The sequence below is a fragment of the Gallinula chloropus genome (genome assembly GCF_964237585.1).
Source record: "Gallinula chloropus genome assembly, chromosome: 7".
Lineage (NCBI taxonomy): Eukaryota > Metazoa > Chordata > Aves > Gruiformes > Rallidae > Gallinula > Gallinula chloropus.
Genome location: NC_140092.1, coordinates 14,376,636 through 14,390,686, shown reverse-complemented (window position 1 = coordinate 14,390,686; position 14,051 = coordinate 14,376,636). Strand labels below are relative to the sequence as shown.

Here is a 14,051-nt window from a genome sequence, read left to right as displayed (position 1 = left end):
CATAGCCCTTGGGAGTAGAAAGGGAAATGATTTGTGACATCTCAGAGGCATCCTTCTGACTAGCAAAGGAAGGCTGACAGGAGCCCTGTCCCCTCCCCTGCAAGAGGAGGTGATGGGCAGCGTTGAGATGTGGGAAGTCTGTCTGGGGGAGCAGCTTCTGTGGCTTTGTGAGGATCAGTCCGCGGGAAGGAAATTGGAGTGAAAGTCGTGGAAATGCTTTCAGGCTTGGAAGCACTGGCCTAGAAGAGCTGAGCTGGGTATCGGACGTATCAGCTCTGCGAGGGTTTAACAAATTTTGGAAGCACGCAGAACTGAGGAGATGATAAGACATCAAAGAAAACCCAGCAGGCTGTGTGTTTTAGGGCTGCCAGATTAAAGCCTCTGAGTATTGGGCAAAGTAGCCATAGCTCCTCCTTGAGAGCTAGCAAGTGACGTTATCAAGGAATGAAGCAAACAGCCTTTCAGCAGGGGATAATTTGCCCTACAAACTTTATGCATGAATTAGAAAAACAAGCTAGGCTGTGTCAATGCCAGGCCATTTGAGGAGAATTTAAAAATGCAGAACTGATGTTTTGCTGCAAGGAAACCCATTTTCAAGTTGTGAGAGAAGCGAAATAAGTCTCTTGCTTGGGACGGCATCTTAACTGCTTGGATCAAACATTAATGACCAGGGTAATATAGTGGTGGCCAAGTCTCCATTCTGGGTTGCAGCTGGGGAGTGGCCAGAGGAGTGCAGGGGCTCTGTGGGGTGGGGTGTTGGGAGGGAAGAAAAATGGCAAAGTTTCCCTATGTTTTTAGCACCTGTCAGAATCGTAGGGAAATTCATTCCCTCCCACCTCTCTTTTAGCTCTCATCACTGAGGAGAGATGTGGTTAAATGTACTGGGACTATCTGGGAGAAATAGGATGGAGAAGACTGGTGGGAGTAGTTCTTTGTCTTCCTCCTCTGGCTGGATTTGGTTCCAGAGTGGTTGGTATAGTCACCTGGAGAAGGGGCTGTGGGTTTCCTTTGGAGGGAGTGGAAGGGGAGTGGTGGTTTCATTCAGTGTGTGCCTGGTATCTGGTAGGTGAAACAGAAGGTGAAAGGTCCTCAGTAAATCTGCAAACAGATTCTGCAACTTGTGTGAATGCTTCTTGTTTCATCTAGTTCTGGTTTCTTACCTTTGGGTTTTTCCCCCTGACTTTGCAAACTCCTTGCTGTGGCCCTAATAAAAAGTCAAGTGAACCGAACAGAGCCCCAGACTTCATTTCAGCTATAAATCATTCCCCCTTCTCCTATGTAAAAATCGAAGTGTTGATCCAGAAGATCTGTAATCACAGATATTATTGCAGGGGTTTATGCACCTCATCTTCTCCACTGTTTATGATACTGGAGTATTGGTCTTGTTGGTGTGACATTTATCCCCTTTTTTCCTCATGTGTGTCCTCTCCCTTCCCTTGCTTTTCTCCTCTGCTCATTTACTCTGCTCCCACGGGCACTCATGTCTCACCAGTGACTTGCAGCCTCCTGCCAGGTGCCTCCTGACCCTGCTCTGCCGTACGTGGGGCTGGGGGGGGCTGCACTCCATTTTTCCCTTCCTGCTTTCACAAACGACTGGGCTGCTGTGTGCAGGAAAGCAGAGTGAGGCCTGATAGTTGGAGACTTGGGAGATGGTTTCCCTGCAGCCTGGCAGCGTGTGCTCTGTGACCCTGTGGTTGCAGGAGTCTGTAGGGTCACACCAGCACACAGAAATCAACAGTCTCCTCCTGTAGGCTACCCTGGATGAATTTCAATCAATTTCCAGCCAAGCCCAGAGGATATCATTTTCCGGTTCAAGGATTCTTGTTACAATTTGTAATACATAAACCTGTAAAGCAATTTATGGGTTTTTTTTTTCCCCTGCACGTGTATCAGTTTAATATAGTTGTATTAAATAGCAATTTCATTTTCATTCATAAGAGTAAAAAATTGTATTTCAGATGTCAAGGCTAAGGTGTTGGGGGTTTAACTAACAGGGAAAAAAAAAGGTTAATGCAGCTCTACACTCCTTTGAAGAAATAGGTTAATAGTGAGAAGGTAATGGAGGGTGTGCTGTGCTTCCAGGCTGTACTTAATTGGGCTGTCTCCTAGGACGGCAGCCTAATAGCGGCAAATGGCTCCGGCTGCTACTCACCGACAGGACAGCGTCAGCACAAATTGCATGGGATGTGATTAGGTGCACCCAGGGCTGGGCAGCTAAGTCATGCTTAGCCAGGTGTTAAATAGGTACGGCTATCTCAGTTTTAGCCTATTACTGGACACATTTGCCAATTAAAGAGGGTAAAAGAGCAAATAAAAATGAAATTCTGTTCTACTTAGCACCTTACATGGTCTTTGTCATTCTCTAAATCACATTTTAAAATGTCTCTGTAGTCCTGTACTGTTTCAAAATTAAGACATTTCTACTGATTTTTTAACTGTTGGGCCCATTTGTGCAGCAAAATAATATTCTCTACCTGTTTTTCAGATTTTCTAACCTTTTTCCAGAGTAATGATTTATATCCAGTTCATGTAACCAGAAAGATACTAGGGGATCATGTACTACAGGTGCAAATGATTTAAATATATATGTATCTATCTGCTATGCAGCACCCTTTCTCAGTAACCCAGTATCAACAGAAGTGGTGCACTTGTGTTGTAAAGTTTTAAGAATACTCGGGGTATTTTCAGCAATGAACTACATTATTCTCCCACTGAGCACTGCTCTCCCCACTGACAGGGAAGGGAATTTTACCAGGAGTGTGGTTCAAGTCCCATACATTTCATTTGCACACACAGTTGAACCGCAGAAGACCCCATCTGGATGAGGTCTGATCTGCTCACCCTGTGCTCACTATCTGTCCAGCCATGGGCTCTGTAAAGGCTTTTGAGGTGGTTTTTTTCCCCCCCTGTGTTTTCCCAGCAAGGTGTAAAGTCAGGAGGATGGTAAGAGGAGGCATTTGCCCTTTTCCATAAATTTCTATTGCAAACACGTTACTCGGCACTTCTTCATTATCAAAGGGACTGGCTGCACATAAATCTCACTTAAATGTTAATCAGCTTCAAGTGAGCTGCAGTCGAATGAAGGTTTACAGATGAAGCGACCCAGAAGGGATCCAAAGTGAAAGAAGTATCAGAGAGGTGTATTTGGTATTCAAGGCTTTGGACAAACAAAAAGCTGTTGCCTTCTGGTCTTGTGTAGGGAAACACAAAACTTAGGAAAATTCCTAAATTTTATTTTCTTCCTGAGGCTGGTGGGAGCAGATCCCCAAAGCCACACTCCTCTATCCAAGAGGTAGTGCAAGGCTCAGATTTGTTTCCCCAGTGCCTAGAAATGCCTGAAGCAAGGCTGTACGGCTCCCACTGACAGAGGAGCTGGCTGCTGCCAACCAGTACCACCATCCACAAGTCCCAGCTACTGGGCTGGCGTGTGGGACGGCTCGTACAAGTGCATGAGCATCTCAGTGACTTGATGAGTTAATGAAACAGGTAGTGTTGTTTGCGTGCCGTCGGAAGGGACGAGGATGGTTCGCTTGCTAATTTTGATTGATGATTTGCAAACAGATGGTGCTGGCAGGGTTGTGCATGATGCAGTACCACAGGTTTTGAAGAACTCGGGTTTCCTCCTCTGTCTCAGCAGATTTACAGGTGCAGGGCCCTGATCATGGAAAGGTTTATGTGTGTTTACAATCCGTGCATGTAATTAGCTGATTTACTTTGTTCAAGCTGTTCAGGCACTTAAAGTGAAGCACTGGTGTGTGAGTCTGAACCTTTACCACGAGGGTTTTACCAGCTCAGTAGTCAGAGCTGATGTACGAGCTGGTGTTTCATTTTCTTGTGCAGTTGTGCTGTACCACCTCGTTTATGAACATACACCATTACACACAAGCATTGACAGAAGCTGCAGCACCGAGCGCCTGCGACGGGAGCATGACATTGAGGCAGCGTTTGCTGGGCTGAGCAGAGGGACTGGTGTCCCAGCAGCACCTTCCCAGCACCCACCAACACCCCCACGGGCTGGAAGTTTCTGGCACTTCCTCAAGTTGACTCAACACAAGTGGAATTTCACGGGCAAAACCCGAGAGGTTTCTCGCAGCCTCGGGGGCTTTCCAGGCCACCTGCCAGAGACTGGCTGCAAACAGTCAGCGTTTCTTCAAGGAGCAGCCCTATGGCAGTCTGTGGAGGGGAGTGTTCGGTGACCCATATGTGGGGGTCACTACCAGCTCTGTTAGAAAATTGGTACATTGCATTTTGACTAAAACCAGCATCTTTGTGGGCAGCATCTGCCCTTTGACAAGTGTGGAGCAAGTCTGTCTCACCAGCTCTGTTGCCCTCCTCTTCCCACAGGGATAACAGGGTTGCAGGTACCTGCATGGCAGGTGAACCCCCTCGTCACCGGGGTGTCCCAGTACAGGTACCACATCTGTAGTTCCCATCGCATTCCTTCTCCCTGCCCTCTCCACAGGCGTTAGGGTTCGGGGAGGTTACTGAGCCAGGGTCTGCGTGGTGGCCCGTTCATCTGGCTGTAATTAGCCCTCCAGGATCGGAGAAGTGTTCTCACTGAAAAGCACGTGAGCTCGATAAATGCCAGCACTGCCCTCCAAGCGATCCTTTTGATCAGAAAAGTAAATTTACACTTGTGAGAGAAATGAGGCTCAGCAGGCAGCCCCTGGTCCACCTCTCTGCCTTTAAGATGCTGCTGGAAGTGCTGTCATCTCTGCCCCATTCCCAGTTATGGGGTATAATTATGACTTGTGTTTCTTTATGACCAAAATCTTTGATCCTTGCTGACTTCAGTCTTTAGTTTAACACAGTTTCAAATGGTTCAGCTCATTTTTATCTCTGCAGTCCTTTGAGTCCTACCTCCACTGGGAGATAATGTGCTGACTAAACACATTTCATATTACCTTACAGATTCCCTTAAGGCTGAAAATCCTTGCATTGGAGCTTAGGTCTCAGATAAACTCTTTGCAAGGTGACATTTAATGTGGCCTCAGGGTTTTTCTCCTCTAACATGCATCAGGGACTTGGCAGCACAGTGGAGATGCCCTGCCTGGCGTGGTCTCCTACAGCAGTGTGGTCATTCATTGGAGCAGTTGTGGTATGCCAGGATCTTGCCAGAGCTGCTGATCAAAGGTCAGGCCACAATTTCTTGGGCTGTTACAAACATGGGGTTTGCTGGCAACATGTTATGTTTTCAAGGCCCAGATGACTTGGTTTGGTGGCTTTGTCCCATCCTGGGTTTTATTAATAACAAAAGAAGGTTGAAATGGAGAGCTGTGTTGTGAACAAAAGAGGTAAGAGGTCTTGCAGCTCCTTGGAGATTATGGCCTCATCTAATCCTGGTGTTGTACAGTGCTCCTGGGGTTATGTAGGTATCTCTTTTTTCAGATGGGCTTCTCAGCACCACAAGCAACTTGGCAAAACCACACAGGTGCTCTTCATAGGATCATCTTGTAAAGAAATGCAAAAATCTCTTGTTTACAAGTCTGTCCTGGTTTGGGCTGGGATGGAGTTAATTTTCTCTCTAGTAGCTGGTGTAGTGCTTGAAGGAATAGTATTGATTAGAGGTAAATGCTGGTGAATGGTAATGAATAGCCATGTAACAGGCTCATAGATGGCTTTCAGTGGTGCTGTAATGCAGACATAGGTTTCGGCTGTTACCTCTGCACTCTGAGGAACAGACCTTTGATCCAGGAGGGAGGTGGGCAGTCTGCCTGCAGAAGAGTCTTTGCTACCCCACAGTGATGGTCACTGCCCACAGGTTTTTCCTGCACATAAAAGGGATATCTCAGTGAAGGTGTGACAGCAAATCCATATCTCTTAAGCAATCAGTGTCTCCATACTGCAGTTAGAATATTTGTAAGGGAAGGTGTTTGGACTCAAAAAATGGCAAGTGTGAAAGTTAGGGCATTGAAAAGTTGGCAGATCATGCCAACCACATGGAAAAGAAAAATCCCAGGTGCTTAGGATGTCGGGAAGTTCCTCACAGCTCTCGAGCCAGGCGAGGTCTCTTCAGAGCCCAGGATACTGTATGTGGGACTTTTGTGAGCCTGAGCATTCCCAAATAACTGCTTGGCAGATCTTTCAGGACCATCAGTAACATAGAAAGTTTACTTCAAAAGGCAGAAATTTCAAACTTTTTTTATGTGGCGCTTGGTTACGTCTTTTTCCTCACAGCTTCTAAATTTTCATAGGCCATAGCAGAGCTGTACCCCCTTATTACTGGAGTCCAGCTAGGAGTCTCCAATTTGCTTTTGAAACGTTGGGCTAGGAAGAAGCCATTCTAAATCAAGGCTTGGCACAAGTACAGATGAGCCAAAAAGCAACAGCTTTTTTTCCTGGAGCAAGATTCCAGCTGGAACTCAGCATCTCTGTGAACTTGCAGCGCAGCAAAATGGAACAGCATGCCACAAGGCTCTTGCAGATCACAGCCAAGGTGTTTGGGAATCAGGCTGGAGCTGAGAAACCTCAGGACATTGTCTGTACTAGACAGTACCTTCCTGGATTAATGCTTTGTGTTTTTTCCTGCAGTTGGGTGAAACACTGTCCCTCCCTGGGGGTCTGCATCACACATGTTGGCAGGGCAGTGCTGCAGCCCACAGACTGTGCTCCCCACTCAGGAAGCGTTCAGGTGGCAACACACTCCACGTGCTGCCCTGCAGCCTCCCATCTCTGCTGTGCCCCAGTGTGTGCCATCACATGTTGGGGTGCAGAGATGGAGAGGTGCCTCCCAGCTTCACCATGGTTCTGCACAGTTCAGTCACATGGATTTGTTTCCAAATCTCAGCTCCTGGTAGGTTTGTGGGGGTTTTTAAGTCTCACTCACCAGGCTCCAGGTTGTAAAGCAGTTAAATGGGGGAACAGCCTGTGCCTGTCACTGAGCATCCCCACCTGTGGGCAACTACCCCTTTCATTGCAAGGACTCTTTAATGACAAAATCTAGTGCTGCCAGATTAAATGCAGGTAAGGTACTTAACCCCAGGGCAATGTCCGTATCTCGTACGGAGCTGGAAGCTCAGTTATCCATCTGCCACAGTTTCTGCTCCTCCCTGGATAACTTCATTACAGAATTCTTCAATTCACTGGACATCTACAATGAACAAAGAAATTGGCAACCCACACTATATTAAACTCAGCTCAGGGTATTTACAGACTTTAGTATAAACCATGATGCTTAGTTACTGGCTGGGGTTAAACCACGACCCCTGGATCCCAAAATTCGGGATGTATCCAAACCGTGATGCTTTTTTAGCACCATGCTCCCACTTTTCCAGAAGAGTTTTAAGTCTTAAACAGCCTCAGAACAAATAAACATAGTCCTGACACATCCACCACTCTTGCTCAAAAGCTACAGTATATCTGGTGATTTCCCTGTATGGTGCAAAAATCTCTTTTGTAGGGCAGCTTTATTTAATGTTTGGAAAAAATAAGGCCAGAGATTTAGGCCAATTAGTGTGAGCAGAGCTCAGCAGGTTCACATCTCCCTTATTTTACCAGATTGCTAATTACTGTCTGCATATTTTAAACACTTTACACAGTCCTTTGAGACTTTCCTCTAACCAGCGTACTGTGTGCTTTCCTCAGATTGTCTCGCACGTGAGAGCTGTGCCTGTTTTCTCTCTCAGCCTGTAATTCTCTCCCTGCTTTATCTTCAAGAAAATATTGGAGTAAATTCTCCCGTGTATTTGCAGTTGCAGTTGGAATTATGGGGTGTAAGTTCAATAAGCTGACAGTGTTAGGAAACTGTAACGAGATGAAGCGCCAGCCCTTACACCTGTGTTCCGTGGGGTTTATTACAGGTGTAGATGTGCTTTACTCTCCATGGCAGCCGAGACACACGCCTGTTCAGTCGCAGCAGGACGTGCTGGTTTGGGGATGCTGCCATTTCTAATGCCTTGATTCACCTTTGCTTGTTCCTAACACGCCGGTTGGTTTCGTTCGCACAGAGACTTCGCGTACGTGGCAAGAGACAAGGACACGCGAATCCTGAAATGTCATGTGTTCCGATGTGACACGCCCGCCAAAGCCATCGCCACGAGCCTGCACGAGATCTGCTCAAAGGCAAGTGGGTTTCAAGTCTTTTGAGGCAAAGATGTGTTTGTCTGTGGAGACATCCCCGAGCCTAATACATACATCCAGCCATCGTACAGAGCACTAGTTCTGTTTATCGTGCTGGTGACAAGAAACAGCGTAGAGAATCTGCAAAGGACGGACACAAGTGGCTGGGAGTAGTGGGAGGGTGAGCCTTTAGGTGTGAGGAAGATGATGTGTGCTTTTGGTATGACCAGTGTGTATAGAGACTGAAGGTTTACTTGAATAATAAAGAAGCTGTGGGTTCAAAAGGGAAAAGGAACATGCAGTGTTAACTAATGGCAAATGGTGATGTTAAACTTCATCAATAAATGAGACCTTGTTTGAATAGTATTCTTCAAGCAGGACAGACAGGAAAAGAGTTGCTAGGATTACACTGCACGCTTTAAACATCAGGGAGGAAGGGGGAGTTGAGCTGCTCTAGTGAGGATTTACCAAGGATCTTTGTTCCTGCCTGTAACAGTGGAGAGGACTGTTCTTTTCAGTCATTATACCTTCCTTATGCATTTGCCACCGTTCCCTGGTTATTAATTCCTAGTTTCTTGCACAATCAGTTCATGAGTGTCCTCTGTGCAGTCATTTCATGCAGTGGTAGCAAGGCAGCATGTCCTTTACAGCACACAAGTTGGATTGAAATGCTTTATAGAGAGGCAGTTAAACTAATCTACTTGAAACTCTGTGTTTTATTCTTTTATTGAGCTGTGGTGGATTTGAGGCTGCATCCCCCTTTTTCACAATACTATGCTTCTCACTTTGGTTTTCCTTAAAACGTGTGAGTTTGCACCCCAGGAAAAGCAGGCCGTGGGGATGAATAACCTTATCAGTTAGTCCTGTGTTATCTTGTCCCTCCTCATGTGTCACAGCTCTGCTAGAAACAGAGTTAGGAAACTCTCAGGTTTTAAAATTCAGCTGATTTACTGCATGCCCGTCATTGGCCCTTTACATTCTGTCTTCACCTTAGGGAACGGAGGTCAGAGCTGTCAGGTGCCCTCTGAAGCCAGTCTTCAGGGTTTTCATTTTGCAGCGCTGCAGCCATGGCTACAGAACTTGCAGTGCTTCCCCCAGGCAACGTGAGCAGTTACACAGCGTGTGGTACCGTAACCTGGGCGCAGAACTTTGGCTGAGGCAGTGGCCAGAGGTGCCCCAGCAGCTATGCAGAGCCTGGCAGGTCCAGGGCCCTGGCTCAGGAGCTGGAGGAAATGCAGGTGGCAGGGCCTGGGGAGCTGCTGGGGTTGGGCAGGCAGCTGCAGGGTGTGCCTGGTGATGGTTCACACCCGGAACTGCAGCAGCGCCTGGCTGAAGAAGATGAGCCCTGCTGCGTCCTGCAGCTCTCTCCTCCAGCTCTCAGTCCTCACCGATGTTTCCAGCAAGCCTAGCAGGGCCCTGCTGCAGCTGTGTTTATCCAGGAAGGTCAACATCAAGTAAATGCCACGGTAGCTATACACGGGGGTATCAGCAGGGGTATCAGGAGGGCAGCAGAGCTGTGACAAAACTCCTGGCATTAGTTTTGGGAAGGAGAGCAGCTAAGCATTTCAAGCCATAGCTAATAGCACCACAGAACAAAGCAGGATAGCGTTGGTAAGTAGAGCATGTTCCTTCCTAAGTCAGCAATAGATATAATCCTGATTCAGGGAAGCACTTTGCATGCACTGACTGTCTTGCTGGACCTCTTTGCTGCATCGGGCCTTCTTCCTAAGCTGTTGTGCACCATTTCTCATCTGCTCATGGGCTCCTGCAAGAGAAAATACTTTCGAAATAGAAAACCTAAAAAAACCCCCACAAAAAAGATAAAGATAAATTTGCTGGAAGCATCTTCAGACCTAAGTGCCACCTGCTGGAACACCAGTTATCTTTATTGCTTAATTATGATTAACAGTCATAGCATAAAGAAGCTGACAGCACTGCTTCATACATTAGCTTTGGAAATTCTCTGTTTGCTTCCCTGGGTCATTTCTCAGTCATATATTTGTAGAGAGTATCATCCAAAGCAGTTGTTTTGAAGTGGCAGGGGTTTTTCCTCTTTTGCAATACTGTACATTCTGGGGGAAGAGCAGGTTGTATTTTACATGGGATTTTTAATTCCAGAAGAAACATAAAAATGGAGGAAAAAATTAAACAGAGCAGAAAATAAACCAGAGAGGAACATGAATAATGAACACTCTCCTCTGTGTGTTAAATATTTATATTTCTTGCTGTATTACTCCTCACTGCAATTTTGAAGTTGATATAAATGGCTGAAGATTTTTTCCCCCTCCATCTGTCTTTCACCTAGGCTTGGGCACCGCTTGAGTTCTTCTTGTAGTTAAGGAATAAACTGGAGGAAAGTTAAGGTTGTTATTTAAATAAAAATAACCTGTTTAGTCATGTTGCTTCTGACTAATTTCGGATTTCAGAAACCAGGGTTATGGTAGGAGTACATTTCTGTTTGTCGTTGGTACCATACTGTATTTCAGTAAAATAAACAACTGCTGTTATCACTGTCTTCTCAGATTATGGCCGAACGGAAGAATGCTAAAGCGATGGCTTGCAGCTCGTTGCAAGAGAGAACAAATGTCACCCTTGATGTTCCTCTGCAAGGTACTGTGTCTTACAGCTCTGTTCCTTGGTCCTAGTTTAGATATGTTTTGTTTCTGATGCTGCTTTTGACCAAAATGGAGCACGTCAGGTGTAGAGGTCAGGAGCATAATCCTGTCTTCTAAGGACCGTATCTGACTCCAAGTGGCTGCTGTATTACATCAAATGTTTTTACTGGTTGTGTTGACAGCTGCTCAGTTATGTCAAGGTGTGCATTTCCTGTTTTATTTGGAAACAGACAAAAGCAGTCGTACCTATCTGTGGCTACTTGCACATACTGTCTTGTGCCCATCAAAATCCTCCATGACTTGACTGGGCAAATTGGCCAATTCTTCCTTAAAACCAGAATATGCTCCAGTTAATGGCTTGGGTTCAGAGGGGTTGTTAAGAGGACTCCTCCTAGGTTTCAGCATCAATCTTAGCAGCGTCCAAGGCAAGAGGTGCAAGTAGATTGTCATCTGCCTTAAGGGTCTCTTGCACGCTCTACTGCATGGTAAAAGAGTTGCCTTTGCACGGCTTTGTGAGTCCCAGCTTAACAGTTGCTATTTTGAAAGTAACCCAGGAGAACAGACAGGCTTTGTGTCAGCTCCACAGGAAATGACGTGCTTCGAGATCCACCAGTTTGTACAGAGTATCTTCCTCCCAACCCATACATCAGCTTGTGACATTGTCTGCTCAGACAGTGGTATTGATTATTCATACACTGTGTTTAACTGTTAACAGGGATGGAATTAAAAGCAGATTCCAGATTTTACATAGTTACAAAGTGAAACTTGGGACCACATGTCTCAGACACGTTCATCTATATTTTCTGGTTTTAATATGACAGCAATGTACTGTGACTTTATCTTAGATCAAGAATTAGGTAATGCAGAGTTATTCCTGATTCCTTTAGAAATTATTGAGCATTGTTCTTGCCAGTGGAAGTGAGAATTTGCTTTAATCAATACAGTATCTTCAGAGTCCAATTCCTGGGAAAACTGGTTTGTGTGACTGAAGAAATACTACTCATGTTCCCTGCTGTGAATGCTGATAAACAGGCATTGATTTTTGTTCCCATGCAGTAGATTTCCCAACACCAAAGACAGAACTGGTACAGAAGTTCCACGTCCAGTACCTGGGCATGCTACCTGTAGCTAAACCTGTGGGTATGTAACACTTGCTCCTAAGTGACTGCTGGTGTACCTTGCATGACCTCTGGGGGCTGGGCTCTGCCTGCTTTTCAAAGGGGAGGCACGAAGGGGTCTGGTGTTCAGGGTCTCCTGAAGATGTATTTTGCAGCTGGAGTACTTTGGGAGCTGCCAAGCAGGCAGAGTTTCTTCCTACTGCTTTCTCTGACTATGAGCTGTGCTGCTAATGAGAAGGGCCCTGCAGAACTGCAGTGGCAGCAGCTGAACAGCGTGTCAGCTGGTTTTGTCTCAGCCAGATGCACCAGTTTTGTTTCTGCAGTTGAAGGAAACCAACTACACAACCTTTCCTTCTGTCACCTGCTTAATGGACGAGGGGAAGGCTGTGGATGTGGTCTACCTGGACTTCAGTAACGTCCACCTACAACTCCCTGAAGGGAGGTTGTAGAGAGGTCAGCCAGGTGACAGGACAAGGGGAGATGGCATGAAGCTGTGCCAGGGCAGGTTCAGATTAGATGTTGGAAAAAAATTTTTTGCTGATAGTTGTTGGGGCTGGAACAGGCTGCCCAGGGAGGGGGTTGAGTCACCATCCCTGGATGTGTTTAAAAAAGGGGTAGATGAGGTACTTAGGAATATGGTTTAGCTTAGGACAGGAATGGTTGCACTTGATGATCTTAAAGGTCTTTTCCAACCCTGTGATTCTCTCATCAAGTTCATTCTAATGAGGAGTCCAAACCATCTGTTCTCTGTACTACTGTGTGACAATAAGTATTTTGTTCTTGTTTATTTAGGTATTTATTTTTCATGATCACATTTCCTTCTACCTTAGGAATGGATACTCTGAATAGTGCCATTGAAAGTCTAATGGCTTCCTCCAGCAAAGAAGACTGGATGCCAGTCACTATGAATGTTGCCGACGCTACTGTCACAGTCATCAACGAAAGAGTAAGGCAGATTGTCTTGTTTGGAACACGTTTAGCATAATATGGGTATTGGAAACCAGGAACACAAAAACACTATTAGACAGAGTTCCTTTGTGTTAGGATTCATGTGCTGGTCTTGCATTTTATTTCTTTCCAGGGCTCTGAATCTGCAGAGGCTCTTACAGCTTCAGTTTTATTTACCATTCCAAGCATGTCCTCAAAGATACAATGATTTTAAGTATTCATTAGATACTTAAAACAAATTCAGTGTTGTTCTTTCTAGGAATTTTGAGCCTAAAATGTTGTAGGTTAAGGCCTAAGTAGCAGTGCTAAATTCCAAACTTTATTTACGTTATTCTTGGTATGGAAGCCAAGAGTAGCATTAAAACCTGCGTTTCACACCACTGTCATTTGGTTGAGCTTTTTCTATAGAGATTAATACACTGAAACTTGCAAAGTGCCTTTTCTGTATGTCTGTTGGTGAGGTCTTCAGCCAGCATCTCCGACACAGGGCAGTATCATTTGAAGTCATCAGTCATACATTTCATCAGCTTGAACTGGAAGGTAACGTTCCCCAGAGCATCTGGTGGTAGTGATTGATCCTTTTGGTTTGTAACCAGAACGAAGAGGAAATCATGGTGGAGTGTCGTGTGAGGTTCCTGTCCTTCATGGGAGTGGGCAAGGATGTTCACACATTCGCCTTCATTATGGACACAGGAAACCAGCATTTCGAGTGCCACGTTTTCTGGTGCGAGCCAAACGCAGGCAACGTGTCAGAAGCTGTTCAGGCTGCTTGTATGGTAAGTGACCTTCTTCAGAGGCACCTGATAGCCCTGAGGTGTTTCACTGTCTCCATAAATAACCGTCTTTCCAAATTTGCAATTATGTTAACTTCAAGACAGAAAAAAAAAAGAACAGGAAAAAATAGGAATTGGCTGGTAGAATTATGATTTATGGGATTTATGAGTTGACAAAAGGGATAGGATGTATTTTGTCAATTAAAACCCAGACTCTCATGAGACCCCACCTGGAGTGCTGTGTCCAGTGCTGGAGTCCCCAGTATAAGAAGGACATGGAGCTGTTGGAACAGGTCCAAAGGAGTGCCATGAAGATGCCTGGAGGGCTGGAGCACCTCTCCTATGAAGACAGGCTGAGAGTTGGGCTTGTTCAGCCTGAAGAAGGCTCAGGGAGAACTTATAACAGCCTTCCAGCACCTGAGGGGGCTACAGAAAAGTTGAGGAGGGACTTTTTAGAAGGGCATGTAGTGATAGGATGAGGAGGAACGGTTTTTAATTGGAAGGGGGTAGATTTAGATTGGATATTAGGAAGAAATTCT

The 14,051-nt window shown here is 45.7% G+C and overlaps 1 protein-coding gene across 3 annotated transcripts in view; it reads left to right on the top strand.

Moving 5' to 3' along the window:
* Window positions 1–14,051, top strand: part of APBB2 (amyloid beta precursor protein binding family B member 2) — a gene marked incomplete at its 5' end in the record, with an annotated part of 107,279 nt that overhangs the window by 91,839 nt on the left and 1,389 nt on the right. For all 3 annotated transcript variants that reach the window (XM_084266901.1, XM_084266900.1, XM_084266899.1), the window contains 5 exons: window positions 7,947–8,061; window positions 10,581–10,668; window positions 11,730–11,813; window positions 12,622–12,737; window positions 13,336–13,515. In XM_084266901.1, the coding sequence (XP_084123027.1) occupies window positions 7,947–8,061; window positions 10,581–10,668; window positions 11,730–11,813; window positions 12,622–12,737; window positions 13,336–13,515 (583 nt within the window). The remainder of the gene's footprint in view (window positions 1–7,946; window positions 8,062–10,580; window positions 10,669–11,729; window positions 11,814–12,621; window positions 12,738–13,335; window positions 13,516–14,051) is intronic.